The sequence below is a fragment of the Pseudophryne corroboree genome, chromosome 1, assembly GCF_028390025.1.
Source record: "Pseudophryne corroboree isolate aPseCor3 chromosome 1, aPseCor3.hap2, whole genome shotgun sequence".
NCBI lineage: Eukaryota > Metazoa > Chordata > Amphibia > Anura > Myobatrachidae > Pseudophryne > Pseudophryne corroboree.
The window spans coordinates 1,128,911,352-1,128,928,664 of NC_086444.1; the positions used below are offsets into that span (position 1 = coordinate 1,128,911,352).

General features: G+C 47.7%; 1 protein-coding gene across 3 annotated transcripts in view; it reads left to right on the forward strand.

Moving 5' to 3' along the window:
• Positions 1–17,313, forward strand: part of NSG1 (neuronal vesicle trafficking associated 1) — a 164,040-nt gene that overhangs the window by 104,742 nt on the left and 41,985 nt on the right. For all 3 annotated transcript variants that reach the window (XM_063923338.1, XM_063923327.1, XM_063923318.1), the window contains exon 4: positions 878–988. In XM_063923338.1, the coding sequence (XP_063779408.1) occupies positions 878–988 (111 nt within the window). The remainder of the gene's footprint in view (positions 1–877; positions 989–17,313) is intronic.

A 17,313-nucleotide genomic window follows, 5' to 3' on the forward strand; every position in this document is an offset into this window, starting at 1 on the left:
CCAGCCAATCAGCTCCAAACTGCCATGTTACAGGCTGTGTTTGAAAAAGGACAGGACCTGATTGGCTGGTACTTTTTCTCTGTCCGCCTTATTTATCTCCAAGGCTTAGTACATAGACCCCACATTCGTTTAATTATAGCAACGTCTACACATCTTGTTTAGCAGATTAATAGGGAGATGCACTAAGCAATGATAAAAGTGGAGAAGTGAGCCAGTGGAGAAGTTGCCCATGGCAACCAATCAGCTGCTCTGTATACTTTTATAGTACGCAAATTATAAATGTTATGTCAATGCTGATTGATTGCCGTGGCAACTTCTATGCATAGGCGTTTCTATAATGGGTGCAATGCACACGGGCCCCTAGGTCCGGGGGGGGGGACGACGACACACCACTCACACTGCACCCATATAGTATACTTACCCCTCCAGAGTCCCGCGGCGCCCCTGCAGTGCAGGCACAAATCACTTGGAAAATGGCCGCCACAGCCATTTCCAAATGATTTGCGCAAGCGCAATGGAGATGTACCCATGAACAAGGCGCGGGCACCATGTTCCCGGAGACCTGCACATGCGCGGTAGACTTTGGCAGTATGCCAGAATCTTCAAGGTGCCAGAGAGGAGGCGCCCTCAACTGAGGTGGCACGCAGGTCCCCTCTCCTCTTAAAACGCCCCTGCTTCTATGTATATTATTGCAAATAACTTTTTGTATCAACTACAATATATGATCAATTATATATAAACAATATCCATTTATATGAATATATTTATATTATAGTAATACTGTAGCTGCAAAACCTTCTTGTTATATGTTATCACTGTGATTGGTGGCGCAGGGATAAAGCTGAGTCTGAGCAATTCTCCTTCTCCCGTTCCACAGGTGACTGTTCTCGTTCTCTTCGCTCTGGCGTTTTTGGCGTGTGTGGTGTTCTTGGTCGTCTACAAGGTGTACAAGTACGATCACGCCTGTCCCGAGGGGTTCGTGCTGAAGGTAAGATAAATACATCTCATGATTATACAGTTTCCCCACTAAAACTATCCCAGCAGGTTGTCGGGGTCCATTTGGCAATTAAACATTTTGTTGGAGCTGATTTTAAGTAGGACACACTGGCGCCCGTGTGTGTGTGTACCTTGCCACAGTCACGTCTGTGACATTATGCTAACTACTAGTATAAGCCCTTTCCCTAGTGATTCAGCTGTTATTTGGGTGCCTGCCATTAGAGGGCGCCAGTGTCAGCAATTCAATTGTTCTGCCATTTGAGCGCAATAGCTGTACTTTCTGTTTGCGGCCTCCCAAGGTGGCGAGCAGAAATGTGCGTAGTGTCTCGTTTGGGCACCTATATGGGACTCGTTGCTTTGCAGGCCGTACTTTGGTCAGGTTTAGACTTTTTACGCGCCGGAACATCTGGGTAGCAGAGAGGAGTTGCTGAAAGAGAGCAGTCACGGGGAGATGTACGAAGCCTTGGAGAGTGATAAAGTAGAGAGAGCTACACTACCAACTAATCAGCTCCTAACTGCTGTGTTACAGGCTGTTTTTGAAAAATAGCAGTTAGGACCTGATTGTCTGGTAGTTTATCTCTCTCCACTTTATCACTTTTCAAGGCTTAGTACATCTGTCCCCAGAGCTGGATTAAGACTTTGGGGGGCCCACTCAGGTCTAAAATTAAAATACAATAATAATACAAATTATATATACGATATATATATATATATATATATATATATATATATATATATATATATATATATAAAATATAAAATATCCCAAAGCCTTAACTCAAGTGTTATTAATATTAAAAAAAAGTTCAGTGCAGCCTGTCTTACTTGTCCTGCTGCTGACAAAGACATGCTGTGATCTGCAATAGCTTTTACTGGATGGTTTCATCATGGAGAGCCAACAGATTATTTTTTACCTATAAAATAATTTGTTTTACCAAATATACTATCCTTCGGCTATTACATTTTTTTTTCCAATACTGATTAGCACCTACAAAAATTAATCTTGATTGCAAAATGATTCTTTAATTATGTGTATCACATTTCCGTGCCAAAATGGATATTGTACTGCACAACCGATTTTGTCGTACATAGGGGGTAATTCCAAGTTGATCGCAGCAGGATTTTTGATAGCAATTGGGCAAAACCATGTGCACTGCAGGGGAGGCAGATATAACATGTGCAGAAAGAGTTAGATTTGGGTGGGTTATTTTATTTCTGTGCAGGGTAAATACTGGCTGCTTTATTTTTACACTGCAAATTAGATTGCAGATTGAACACACCACACCCAAATCTAACTCTCTCTGCACATGTTATATCTGCCTCCCCTGCAGTGCACATGGTTTTGCCCAATTGCTAACAAAAATCCTGCTGCGATCAACTTGGAATTACCCCCATAATGTATTTTGTTGCCCGTCTCAACCCAACTGACAAAATGACTTCAGAGTATACCACAAAAAAATAAAATAAATGTGTTACCTGTTGCTATATTTTTCCTTATTTACCTGTATTTGTAGCTTAAACATACTGATGACAAATGTCACTGCATAGCGGGCATGGTTACATAAGCTACATGAAGATGAAGAACAAGAAATGAGAGTGGGGTTTGGTAGATGGTATGGAATTATCAAGATTTTACAGGAGAAAATTTAAAAAAGTATTTGGTAATTAGAATTTTAAGCGATGTAAGGAGGAAATTTACTAAAGGTCGATTAAAATCGATGTTGGGTTTCAGGTGCTGAAATACACATTTGTTTACAGTTGATTCTTATATATTAATCTTTTAATATTAATAAATGTGTGTTTTGTCTCTGGAAGTACAACATCGATCCTGATCGAGAAAAAAAATCGACCTTTAGTAAATTTCCACCTAAGAATGGGGGTAATTCAGAGTTGATCAAACTGAATCTAAATTGCAGTGTAAAAATAAAGCAGCCAGTATTTACCCTGCACAGAAACAAAATAACCCACCCAGATATAACTCTCTCTGCAAATGTTATATCTGCCCCACCTGCAGTGTACATGGGGGGTCATTCCGAGTTGATCGCTAGCTGCCGTTGTTCGCAGCGCAGTGTTCAGGATAAAAAATGGCATTTGTGCGCATGCGTATACCCCGCAATGCGCACGCGCGTCGTACGGGTACAGAGCCCGTTGTGGTTGTGCACAGGTTCTAGCAAAGTTTTTAGTCGCACTGACGGCCGCAAGAAGATTGACAGAAAATAAGATTTTACTTACCGGTAAATCTATTTCTCGTAGTCCATAGAGGATGCTGGGACTCCGTAAGGACCATGGGGAATAGACGGGCTCCGCAGGAGATAGGGCACTTTAAGAAAGCTTTGGATTCTGGGTGTGCACTGGCTCCTCCCTCTATGACCCTCCTCCAGACCTCAGTAAGGGAAACTGTGCCCAGAGGAGATGGACAGTACGAGGTAGGATTTTTGTAAATCTAAGGGCGAGATTCATACCAGCCACACCAATCACACCGTATAACTTGCGATAAACTACCCAGTTAACAGTATGAACAACAACATAGCCACAGGATCACCGAAAACTATAACATAACCCTTATGTAAGCAATAACTATATACAAGTCTTGCAGAAGAAGTCCGCACTTGGGATGGGCGCCCAGCATCCTCTACGGACTACGAAAAATAGATTTACCGGTAAGTAAAATCTTATTTTCTCTAACGTCCTTGAGGATGCTGGGACTCCGTAAGGACCATGGGGATTATACCAAAGCTCCCAAACGGGCGGGAGAGTGCGGATGACTCTGCAGCACCGATTGAGCAAACAGGAGGTCCTCCTCAGCCAGGGTATCAAACTTATAGAACTTTGCAAAGGTGTTTGTCCCCGACCAAGTAGCTGCTCGGCACAACTGTAATGCTGAGACTCCTCGGGCAGCCGCCCAAGAAGAGCCCACTTTCCTAGTGGAGTGGGCCTTAACCGATTTCGGTAACGGCAATCCTGCCGTAGAATGCGCCTGCTGAATCGTGTTACAGATCCAGCGAGCAATAGTCTGCTTTGAAGCAGGGGCGCCAACCTTGTTGGCCGCATACAGAACAAACAAAGCTTCAGTCTTCCTGATCCGAGCCGTTCTGGTCACATAAATCTTCAAAGCCCTGACTACATCCAGGGACTCAGAATCCTCCAGGTCCCTTGTAGCCACAGGCACGACAATAGGTTGGTTCACATGAAAAGATGAGACCACTTTTGGCAGAAAGTGAGGACGAGTCCTCAACTCTGTCCTATCCACGTGAAAAACCAAGTATGGGCTTTTATGCGATAAAGCCGCCAATTCTGAAACACGTCTCGCCGAAGCTAACGCCAACAACATGACCACTTTCCATGTGAGGTATTTCAAATCCACAGCTTTAAGTGGTTCAAACCAAGGTGACTTGAGGAAACGTAACACCACGTTAAGATCCCAAGGCGCCACCGGAGGTACAAAAGGAGGCTGAATATGCAGCACCCCCTTCACAAAAGTCTGTACCTCAGGAAGAGAGGCTAATACTCTTTGAAAGAAAATGGATAAGGCCGAAATCTGGACCTTTATGGACCCTAATTTTAGGCCCAAAGTCACTCCTGTTTGAAGGAAGTGAAGTAGACGGCCCATATGGAACTCCTCCGTAGGAGCAGCTCTGGCTTCACACCAAGAAACATATTTCCGCCATATACGGTGACAATGTTTTAACGTCACGTCTTTCCTAGCCTTGATCAGGGTAGGAATGACTTCCTCCAGAATTCCTTTTTCCGCTAGGATCCGGCGTTCAACCTCCATGCCGTCAAACGCAGTCGCGGTAAGTCTTGGAACAGACAGGGCCACTGCTGCAGCAGGTCCTGCCTTAGAGGAAGAGGCCACGGATCTTCTGTGAGCAACTCTTGTAGTTCCGGATACCAAGTCCTCCGTGGCCAATCTGGAACAATGAGGATTGTTCTGACCCTGCTTATTCTTATAATTCTCAATACCTTGGGTATGAGAAGAAGAGGAGGAAACACATAGACCGATCTGAACACCCAAGGTGTCACCAGAGCGTCTACCGCTACCGCCTGAGGGTCCCTTGACCTGGCGCAATACCGCTTTAGCTTTTTGTTGAGACGGGACGCCATCATGTCTATTTGAGGCAGACCCCACCGATCCGCGATCTGTGCAAAGACTTCTTGATGAAGTCCCCACTCCCCCGGATGCAGGTCGTGCCTGCTGAGGAAGTCCGCCTCCCAGTTGTCCACCCCCGGGATGAACACCGCGGACAGCGCGCTTACATGGCCTTCCGCCCAGCGTAGAATCCTGGTCGCTTCTGCCATGGCCACTCTGCTCCTTGTTCCGCCTTGGCGGTTTATATGAGCCACTGCCGTGACATTGTCTGACTGAATCAGAACCGGTCTTCTCTGAAGTAAGTTCTCCGCTTGGCGCAGGGCGTTGTATATGGCCCTCAACTCCAGGACGTTGATGTGGAGACAAGTCTCCAGGCTTGACCAGAGACCTTGGAAATTTCTTCCCAGTGCCACTGCTCCCCAGCCTCGGAGGCTTGCGTCCGTGGTTACCAGGACCCAGTCCTGAATGCCGAACCTGCGACCCTCTAGAAGGTGAGCACTGCTCAGCAACCACAGGAGAGATACCCTGGTCCTGGGAGACAGGGTGATCCTTAGATGCATTTGTAAATGGGACCCGGACCACTTGTCCAAGAGGTCCCATTGAAAAGTCCTCGCATGGAATCTGCCGAAAGGGATGGCCTCGCATGAAGCCACCATCTTCCCCAGGACCCGCGTGCACTGATGCACTGAAACCTTCTTTGGTCTCAATAGGTTCCTGACCATGGTTATGAGTTCCAGAACCGTTTCGATCGGAAGAAAAACCTTTTTCTGGTCTGTGTCTAGGATCAGGCCCAGAAAGGTCAGACGCGTTGTAGGAACTAGCTGGGACTTCGGTATATTGAGAATCCAGCCGTGTAGCTGCAACGTCTTCATGGACAGAGACACGCTGTCCAGCAACTTCTCCCGAGATCTCGCCTTTATTAGGAGATCGTCCAAGTATGGGATAATTGTGACCCCCTGCCTGCGCAGGAGCACCATCATTTCCGCCATTACCTTGGTGAAAATCCTCGGGGCCGTGGAAAGCCCAAACGGCAACGTCTGAAATTGGTAGTGACAGTCCTGCACTGCAAATCTCAGGAATGCCTGATGAGGGGGGAATATTGGAACATGAAGGTATGCATCCTTTATGTCCAGGGACACCATCCAATCCCCCCCCCTCCAGGCTGGCGATGACCGCCCGGAGTGATTCCATTTTAAACTTGAACCTTTTCAAGTACAAGTTCAGAGATTTCAGGTTTAAAATGGGCCTGACCGAACCGTCCGGTTTCGGGACCACAAACAGGGTCGAATAATATCCCTCTCCCTGCTGGAGAGGAGGAACTGTGACAATCACCTGTTGAACATACAATTTTTGGATTGCTGTCAACACTGACTCCCTCTCTGACGGGGAAGTCGGTAGAGCCGATTTGAAAAACCGGCGAGGAGGCAAGTCTTCGAATTCCAGCCTGTGTCCCTGAGCAACAATCTCTATTGCCCAGGGATCCACCTGCGATTGAACCCAGACGTGGCTGAAAAACAGAAGACGAGCCCCCACCAGATCTGCCTCCCCCCGGGAAGCCCCAGCGTCATGCAGTGGACTTTGCAGACGCAGGGGAGGACTTCTGCTCTTGGGAACTAGCTGTGTGCAGCTTCTTTCCCCTGCCCTTTCCTCTGGTAACAAAGGACGATCCCCGCAACTTCTTGTTTTTATTGGAATGAAAGGACTGCATTTGATAATGAGGTGCCTTCTTAGTATGCTGCGGGGGGACATAAGGTAAGAAATTCGACTTACCGGCCTTAGCCGTAGAGACTAGGTCCGAGAGGCCGTCTCCAAACAACTCCTCCCCCTTGTACGGCAAGGACTCCATGTGCCGCTTAGAATCGGCATCTCCCGTCCACTGCCGGGTCCACAGGAGTCGCCTAGCAGAAATAGACATAGCATTTATTCTGGAGCTTAATAAACAAATGTCTCTCTGAGCATCTCTCATATACAAGGCAGCATCTCTGATATGCTCTATGGTCATTTGAATGGCATCCCTATCTAAGGTGTCAATCTTCGCAGATAAGGAATCTGCCCATGCCACAACTGCACTACAAACCCAGGCCGACGCCATCGCCGGTCTAGCAATAGTACCGAAGTGAGAGTAAATGTGCTTCAAGGTAATTTCCTGCCTGCGATCGGCCGGTTCCTTGAGGGAAGCCGTATCCTGAGAAGGCAGTGCCACCTTTTTGGACAAGCGTGTCAGCGCCTTGTCCACTTTTGGTGAAGATTCCCAGCGTATCCTATCAGTTTGTGGAAAAGGATACGCCATAAGAATTCTTTTGGGAACTTGTGGTCTCCTATCTGGAGAGACCCAAGCCTTTTCGCACAATTCACTTAACTCAGATGATGATGAAAAAGTGACTTCAGGCTTTTTCTCTTTATACATGTGTACCCTAGTGTCAGGGACAGGGGGTTCCTCAATAATATGCAAAACCTCTTTAATGGCCATAATCATGTACCGAATACCTTTTGCCACCTTCGGCTGTAATTTTGCATCCTCATAGTCGACACTAGAGTCAGAATCTGTGTCGGTATCTGTGTCATCGGTCTGGGATATGGTGCGCTTCTGAGACCCCGACGGGCCTGGCGCTATAGGGACAGGCATGGACTGGGTACCTGACTGATCCCTAGCTTCTGCCTTGTCTAACCTTTTATGCAATAGATTTACATTTGCATTCAAGACATTCAGCATATCCACCCATTCCGGTGTCGGCGTTGCCGACGGCGACCTGACATTCAAACACTCCCCCTCCACCGTAAGCGAGCCTTCCTCGTCAAACATGTCAACACACGCGTACTGACACACTTCACACACACAGGGAACCCCTTTTCTGAAGACAGTATCCCTGTCAAGGCCCTTTGGAGAGACAGAGAGAGAGTATGCCAGCACACACCCCAGCGCAATAACCCTGGAGACCAACACAAAATGTTTTTCCCCAGCAGCGCTGTGTAATATGTAATCCGCCAATTATGTGCCCCCCCCCCCTCTCTTTTAAGCACCCTTTCACCGTGTGTAAGCAGGGGAGAGTCCGGGGAGCTTCCTCTCAGCAGTGCTGTGGAGAGAAAATGGCGCTGGTGAGTGCTGAGGGAGAAGCCCCGCCCCCTCGGCGGCGGGCTTCTGTCCCGCTCAAACTTAGTAAAATATGGCGGGGGCTCTTTTATATACATGTACAGAGCCCACCTGTACATGTATATAGTCTTTTTGCCATGTAGAGTTTATATTGCTGCCCAGGGCGCCCCCCCCCTGCGCCCTGCACCCTTACAGTGACCGGAGTGTGTGAGGTGTATGGGAGCAATGACGCACAGCTGCAGTGCTGTGCGTTACCTCAGTGAAGCTGAAGGCTTCTGCCGCCTGAGACGTCTTCTGACCTGTACTTCTGGCTCTGTGAGGAGAACGGTGGCGCGGGTCCGGGGGTGGACGCCCAGTAAGAACCTGCGTTCACCCCCTCTGGAGCTAATGGTGTCCAGTAGCCGAGGAAGCAGAGCCTATCTTTGACAAGAAGGTCTGCTCCTCTCTCCTCAGTCCCTCGATGCAGGGAGCCTGTTGCCAGCAGTGCTCCCTGTGAAAAAGTAGTAAAAAGTAGAAGAAAAATCCAAACAAAAATGCTTTCAGGCAGAGAACTCTGGAGAGCTCTCTACAGTGCACCCATCTTGCTCTGGGCACAGTGTAAAACTGAGGTCTGGAGGAGGGTCATAGAGGGAGGAGCCAGTGCACACCCAGAATCCAAAGCTTTCTTAAAGTGCCCTATCTCCTGCGGAGCCCGTCTATTCCCCATGGTCCTTACGGAGTCCCAGCATCCTCAAGGACGTTAGAGAAAGGGGGCATTTCTGGGTGTCAACTGACCGTTTTCAGGGAGTGTATGCAAAAACGCAGGCGTGTCTGAAAAGCGCAGGCGTGACTGGGCGTTCGCTGGGCGGGTGTATGACGTCAAATCCGGACACGAATAGGCTGAAGTGATCGCAAGCGCTGAGTAGGTTCAGAGCTACTCAGAAACTGCACAAACTGTTTTTTACAGAGCTTGGTTGCGTTCGCACTTCTGCTAAGCTAAAATACACACCCTAGTGGGCGGCGGCATAGCGTTTGCACGGCTGCGAAAACTAGCCAGCGAGCGATCAACTCGGAATGACCCCCATGGTTTTGCCCAACTGCTAACAAATTTGCTGCTGCAATCAACTCTTAATTACCCCCCAATGTTGTAGAAGCAAACAATGATAATGTATGACTGGAGTTGACTATATTGGTTCCTTGGGAACTTAGGACGAGTGGTTAATGATGTTGGAAATTGGAGAAATAAGCTAGGTTTCATCAATAGAATTGTAATAGCTTGTTATTGTTAGTCTTCCATGTGACAGACCCATATACCCGGATACCGCGGTTCGGTAATAAACAGCAGCTTCCGGCTTCTGCCTGGAAAAAAAAACTGGACCTGTTACTAATGACTGTGAGAAATGTATTCACTGAAAATGATTTGTACTATTAAACGACATAACTCATGTTGCTAAGCGATGGCAGTACTAAATGCAACTGCGCATTCAGCTCAGCATCAGCCACCTGTTTCTCAAAGGCCCCTTTTCCTCCAGAGGTGCACTAGATTCACGTTTTCTACATTCTAAAGTTATGTAAACAAGCTAATTATATAAATGGTATGGCAGTAATATCAATGTTGTCTGTCATTATACTTGGCAGGAACACTAAACAATTCAGGATGCGCTTTTCCTAGCTTTAAATTATATCTTGGAGTGCGGAATGTGGGTCCGAATCAGCATTAGGGTTTTGTGCATTATACTGTACAACATCCATGCTACAAGTCTGGGGCAGGTGTACTGCTGAGATATGCAGTATATACGGATAGGGTGGGGCTGGCAGTTATGTGGCACTGGCAGCTGAGCGTCTCCCGCCTCCCCTGGCAAACATTGAGGCAGTTAGTGCCCCCAGTAGTTATGTCTCTGGCTGAAAAAGACCTATGTCTATCAAGTTCAACAGTAATCAAAACCTAAGGGAGCGATTCAAGTATTAGGCATGTGCAGTGGGTACCACATCCTACATAATGATGGCACAGCAACATTGCCACTCTTACTGCCCACCAATGGGGTAAAAGGAGCGATGTTCCGCTGATACATTGCAGGCTTCCTTTCTTATTGAATTGCCCTAGAGAAGTCAAAGCAAAATTCCCATTGTGCCCATTACCCCGTAATGTGTACATACTGTATCATATAAGAAAGACATTCAATTCATGTTGGTCTTTGGTTAGTGAATTTGCCCTATCTAATGTAATGAATTCACAGGTTAATCACACTTATGATTAACTAATACTTAAGAATTCTGCAGATTGACAAACGCCTTGAACTTATCAGAGGTACTCTTTCACAGGGGCACAGAGAGGGGCGGCAGGTATAGATTACCTGTGCCTCTATATGGAGAACGAGGGTGGTGTCACCATGCCCCATTGAAATGCCTGATCAAGGACCCAAAACCATGCATTGTAGTAATATGGGGGGCAGTCACGCCCCAGCTCCCGAGCCCAGCCATAGTCTAAGCAGCCTTCCTCCTGTGGGTACAGCTATGACAGGATGAGATCCAAGGATGAAGAGGACATAAAGTGAAGGTCTGGAGATGAGGAGAGGGGTGTGTGAATAGCAGAATAGAGAAATTACACATGTAGGGACTGGAAGAGAAGAATTGCCCATGACTTAGTAGGGCAGAGACAGATTAGTGTGGGGCATGCGAGAATGTGAGGTTGGGGAAATGAATTAGTTGGGGAGCAACTTTCATTATAAATCCTAATAAAATGGTGTCAGTGAAGGTGTAGTTTGGAAAGGAAAGAGCGTATGGTAGAGAAGGTGATGACTTTCATCCATGACGTGTAGTGTAAGATTACAAGGCACAGTGAGCAGTTCTAGATGAGGCTCTGCTGATGGAATTGGCCATCAAAGTAGCAGCAACATCTTGTAGCATAAACATAATACCAATTCCTTTTGGTGTGTTTCATTAAGATGGGGAATTCAAGGTAAAATCAACCGTAGTCTTTCAAGGACATAAAAGATGTCTTTGAGTATCAGCAGTGAAGAGTTGTCACTGGATATTGTCAGAATAGTAAGGTGTCTACTGTACCTGAGAGATGTAATCATTTATATAGTGCTCCTTGTCCCATAGGACTCAAGGGTCTTGTATAGAGTAGTCATAGTTTTGGCACGGAGAGCAGTTGTAGTTTGTATGGCAGAGGGATCAAGAACGAATTCAACATGAGTGATTTTCATCCAAAATATTCTTTAGTTTCGATCAGTAAGCGATCCTGGCAGTCGGGATGCCGGGCGGTCACAATACCGGTGCCGCCATTCCAATGATCACGATCCCGACAAGGGTGAGGTAAGTATTCTACCTCCCCTCCCTTACCGCATCCTAACCCTAACCTCCCTTCTTAGTGCCTAAACCTTAACCCTCCCTGGATAGTGCCTACACCTAAAAACCCTAACCCTCCCTGGATAGTGCCTAAACTTACAACTCCCCCAGTGGTGCCTATCCCTAACCCTCCCTCCCCGCAGCTTAACCCCATCCCGGCAGCCTACCCCCCCCCCCTCCCCCCCAGACAGTGCCTAAACCTAACCTCTTTCTACCTCCCCCCACACACAGGCAAATCCTAACCCTCCCGGTAATACTTCCCTTCCGGATCCCAGCGTCGGGATGCTGACCTGGTTAGGAGTCCGGTGTCGGTGTTCTTTAGGCTGCCGGGATCTTGAACGTACACTCTTCAGATAAATAAGGAAATATACCAGTGGGAAAATAGGTGGATTAAAGATTCTACTAGTGAGTGAACATCAGTGGGAACAGGAGGTAGATAGAATGTAAAGTCACCTCATATAGTGATGAAAAGGAAACGGGTCAAGCTGCGGTTGGAGGGTGAGGTGTGGTTAGAGGGTGAGGGATGGTTGGGCGGTGAGGTGTGTGTGTGGGGGGGAGGGGGATTGGAGGGGCTTGAGGTATTATGCCAGGGAATGTCATGTCTTATTGCATCAGTCCTGCCTGCTAAGTGGTTGGCAGCCTCTTGAGTTGTGAGCGAGTTAGCTGGAGCTGAACTTTCTGATGGAAGTCAGTGCATATCGATCTCCTGTTGTTTTCATCTGCTCGGTAATTGCCCTATTTGACTCCCAGTCCCAGGCTTCATGCACTTAACATAAAAAAACCCCATTGATGTCACACAGTATTTGTTGACCTGTTAAAGCCTCGCCTGAAAGACTGTGTTCTTGAAGTTTCAAAAGTTCTTTGTGTTGTTTATTATTAATATATGACTACTCCGATAGAGGTATGAATTGTGATCCTCTGCTGGGGACAGAGACGTGAAGTGCAGATTTTATTATGTAGAGAATAACACAGCATGTTCTAGAAATTGCTCAAGGCGACATCTGAATTACACCTGGATATGAAAACGATATCATGATGTGCCGGACTCAGGGCTAATAGAGACATTTGTGTTGACTCCAGTAATTAAATAAAATGGTTTAGAGAACAAAGGAAACATTTTCTATTTAGGGAGATGGAAAGAACAAGACATTTGTGAAACAGCAGACGAGATGCAGGGAAAGTGTGAGGGGGCTGAGGCTGCTCTAGAACACTTACAGAGACCAAAGAAATCAAACGCATTTAAAAAAAACGATCTATTCATATGTGTGGAAGTAATGGATTCTTATATTATAGGACACATCAATTGTACTATATATATGTTTCTTTGGCTTGTAGATAACCTGATTATATAAAATGACTCCGAAGGCATATTGTAATGGAAATGCGCTATTTGGTTATTGTTATATAATAGATAACCTAAATTCGGTAAACATTATTATTTATTATTATTTATTAGCAGTTTCTTATATAGCGCAGCATGGTCCGTTGCGCTTTACAATTAGAGCAACAGTTATAGAACAAAACTGGGTAAAAACAGACAGACATAGAGGTAAGAAGGCCCTGCTCACAAGCTTACACTCTATAGCAGTGTCCATATACACTCATAGCAGTGACGTGCGGTGAGGTCACTGGTTGGGGAGGCACTGGCAGCTAACAAGCCCCCCCTCCCCCCGAGAAAAAAAAAAAAAGTATGGTCCCCCGATACATCAATAAAACCAGCACTAGGCAGAACTAGCCAAGGGGAGTAATGCCATAGCAGGGGAGACACTCAGTGTGGGGTCCCCCTGCCATAACATTAATCTGCCCCCCCAGCCAGTCAGCCCAGGGTTGGAATTCCTAGAAAAGTGGGAACCCCCAAAAAATTAAAATGGGGTCCCCCCTCCCGAGCAATAACCAGCACTGGGCTGATAGCCCAGTGCTATGCCCCGCACCCCTGGTGGCGGTGGGTGCGGGGTTCATTGTGTGTTAATATTGTTCTTTACAGGTGGCCTACAGGTCCCAGCAAGCCTGCCCCAGCATGCTTGCACTTGGAGAACCACAAGTGCCAGCATGCCCGGACATAAAGGGCCCGCTGGCACCTGTAGTCCACCTGCAAAGAATAGTAATATTGTTCTTTACAGGTGGCCTACAGGTCCCAGCAAGCCTGCCCCAGCATGCTGGCACTTGGAGAACCACAAGTGCCAGCATGCCCGGACATAAAGGGCCCGCTGGCACCTGTAGTCCACCTGTAAAGAAAATATTAAAATAAAACACCACACGGTCTTAAAAATAAGCTTTATTAAACTGGATCTTCACCTGGGGGTGGCGGCCTTTAAGCTCTTTTGCGTGGCCGCCGCCTTCCCAGGGCTTCCTGCGTCTTCACCTGGGGGTAGGGGGCCCCACCTCCCCAGGGCTTCCAGCGTCTTCACCTGGTGGGCGGCGGCTGCTAAGCTCTTTTGCATAGCCGCCGCCCATCCAGGACTTCCGGCGTCTTCTTTCTTCAGGAGCTCTTCACAGCTCCTCCTCCGCCATCGGACTGACGCTCCTCTGCCTCGCGCTGACTTATATAAGTCAGCCGGAGGGGGCGAGGCGATGACGCGGCGAGCCGTGATTGGCTCGCGGCGGCCATCTTGAATTTCAAAAATGACGCTGAGGCGCCATTTTTGAAACTGGTACCGCTCCGCTGCCAAACTCTGCAGGCTAAAGATAAACCTCCGCCACCCGCACCGCCGCAGCAACCCGCCGCCCGCTCCACCGCCGCATCCCTCCGCCCGTATCACCGCCGCATCCAGCCGCCCGCACCTCCTCCGCCAGCGTCACCCACACAGTGATTGACAGCGGATCCAGTGACGGATCCGCTGGCCTCACTGACAGGGACGTGCTTTCATAGGTTGAAAGCACGACCCTGTATGAAAGCGGCACCATGCTTTCCCATATATTTTCAATGGGCTTTTACTACCCATGGCTAGTCCCCGCTCGTGCCCGCCCCCCGCCCCCATACCTTTCCCCAGAGACAACGGGAGGCACCACGATCGGTGTCTCCCAAACACATTATCAGAGGGTTAAGGATTATAATAATATAAAGAGGATACATATGACACAGAATATGTGTCATATGCATCTTCTTTGTATTATCTTAATCATTAATGACAGGGGAGGCACTGCCTCCCCTGACTGCACGTCCCTGACTCATAGGACTTAATTCAGACCTGATCGCTCGCTAGCTATTTTTTGCAGCGCTGCGATCAGATAGTCACCGCCTATAGGGGAGTGTATTTTAGCTGTGCAAGTGTGCGATCGCATGTGCAGCCGCCCTGTACAAAAAACGCTTGTGCAGTTTCTGAGTATGCGGTGTGTGGCATAGGGTATAACGGGCATTGCGGTATGTGTCACAGGCATTACGGTGTGTGGTATACTATATCATGGGCATTGTGATATGTGGTATAATGACTCAGGGTCATTGCAGTATGTGGCATAATGTATCACAGACATTGCAGTGTGTCATAATCTGTCACAGGCATTACGGTGTGTAGTGGTATGTGGTATAATGTATCAGGGGCATTGCAGTGTGTAGCATAATGTATATCGGGCATTGCAGTGCGTGGCATAATGTGTCACAGACATTGTATGTGCTATAATGTATCAGGGGTATTGCAGTGTGTAGCATAATGTATAACGGGCATTGCGATGCGTGCCATAATGTGTCACAGGCATTACAGTGTGGCATAATGTGTCGGGGGCATTATGGTGTGTGGCATATTGTGACATGGGTATTATTGTGTGTGGCATAATGTCTAGGGGCCATTGCAGTATGTGGCATAATGTATACATCACTATAAGGAGGAAAAATGACAAATAATGTAAGGGGCATGAATCAGGATTATTTTTTTTCCTGTGGTGGCCAACGTCTGGGCGTGTAGGTTGCTAAACTGGGGTATAAGGTAGTCTTTTCCTGCAATACCACACCCCTTTATGCAAAGCCACTCCCATTTCAGCAAGTCCACACTACTTTACTAGTGCCAGTATTGGGGGGGGGGGGGGGGGGGGGTCATTGCTGACCCCACAAATCCTTGTGTTGTGGGGTCAGCAATGGGACAGAAGTGAGCCATTGACTCCTGCACCCCATAGAAGGGAACGTTGCACTGTTCAATCGCTGATATTGTGGCCCCAGCATTACATTTTGCAGTTATCTGTGGCAATGTTGCACACTGGTTGGATGCAACAATGTGTGCCACACTACACTATACACAATGGTGGTCATTCCGAGTTGATCGCAGCCAGCAACTTTTTGCTGCTGCTGCGATCAACTAGTCCATGCCTATGGGGGAGTGTATTTTAGCTTAGCAGGGCTGCGATCACTTGTGCAGCCCTGCTAAGTTAAAAAAATTTCAAGCAAAAGAAGACTAGCCCTATACCTACTTACCCTGTGCGACGATCCCTGCGATGCTGGGGCCAGCTTTGACGTCCGAAATCCGCCCTCTGTTCTGCTGGACACGCCTGCGTTTTCTTCTCCACTCCCCGAAAACGTTCTCCAGCGGTCCGGATCCGCCCAGGTACGCCTTCTTTCTGTCAATCTTCTTGCGTTCCGCTCTACGACCGCTTTCTACGTTCTCCTGGACGTAACCCACGACCCCTGTCGTCGGGCAACGTCGCGCACACGCAGTGCGGCCACCGCGCATGCGCATTCTGGACCCGTTCGCACTGCTGTGTGCGAACAAGTCAGAATGACCCCCAATGCCCAGAGATTTACAACGGCCTCAGCGGTGATATGCCCTCTGGGTGTCTTCCCTGATGTTTTGTAGTTGCAGAACAACCTTGAAATCGATGCATGTGAAAATCCAAATTTCATCCTGATGTCTGAGATGGTGTGGCCCATGTCTCTGTCACTTACTATCAAGCCTCGTACAAAGTCACCTCATATGTGATATCCTATAATCTCCAGTGAAGATGGCAGCATATCTGATTACAGAGGTATCTATAGTACTTCAGTAGCAGCAGATACCATTTAATGTGGGGGTGCAGTGGCAAGTACTGCGATGGGAAGTGGCTGTCTCCTTTTTCCTGGCCTGTGAGTGTAGAATGTCAGACCACTTCCAACGCATTTGTCATCTGAGTGTATCAGGGAGATGACCCAATGTGTATGTAACAATTATTACTTATTTTATTTATTACCAGTTATTTATATAGTGCACACATATTCCGCAGCGCTTTATAGAGAATATTTGCCCATTCACATCAGTCCCTGCCCCAGGGGAGCTTACAATCTATATTCCATACAACATGTACACACAGACACATTCACACTAGGGTTAATTTTATTGGGATCCAATTAACCTACCAGTATATTTTTGGATTGTGGGAGGAAACCGGAGTACCCGGAGGAAACCTACGCAAGCACGGGGAGAATATACAAACTCCACACAGTTAGGACCATGGTGGGAATGGAACCCATGACCTCAGTGCTGTGAGGCAGTAATGCTAACCATTACACCATCCGTACATTCAATTATGAAAAGGGGATGTGGCCTATGAAAAGGGGGAGTGGCTTTGAGGAGGACCCACAATCACAAGCCACGCCCCTGTTTTCATCACTGAGGGGGCATGCCCAGCGCTCCTCCTGTCTGCACTGAATAGACGCTGTGCGCATACGCACAGCGTCTATTCACAGCGAGTGCAGGAGCCTCCCAACTGCCCCCACCCCACCGCGGGACACTGTGGCCCGCGGGTGGGACAGCGGGACAGTCCCATTAAAACGGGACTGTCCCGCGAAAATCGGGACAGTTGGGAGGTATGATACAATAAAATAACATAGTGTAGAAGGCTGACT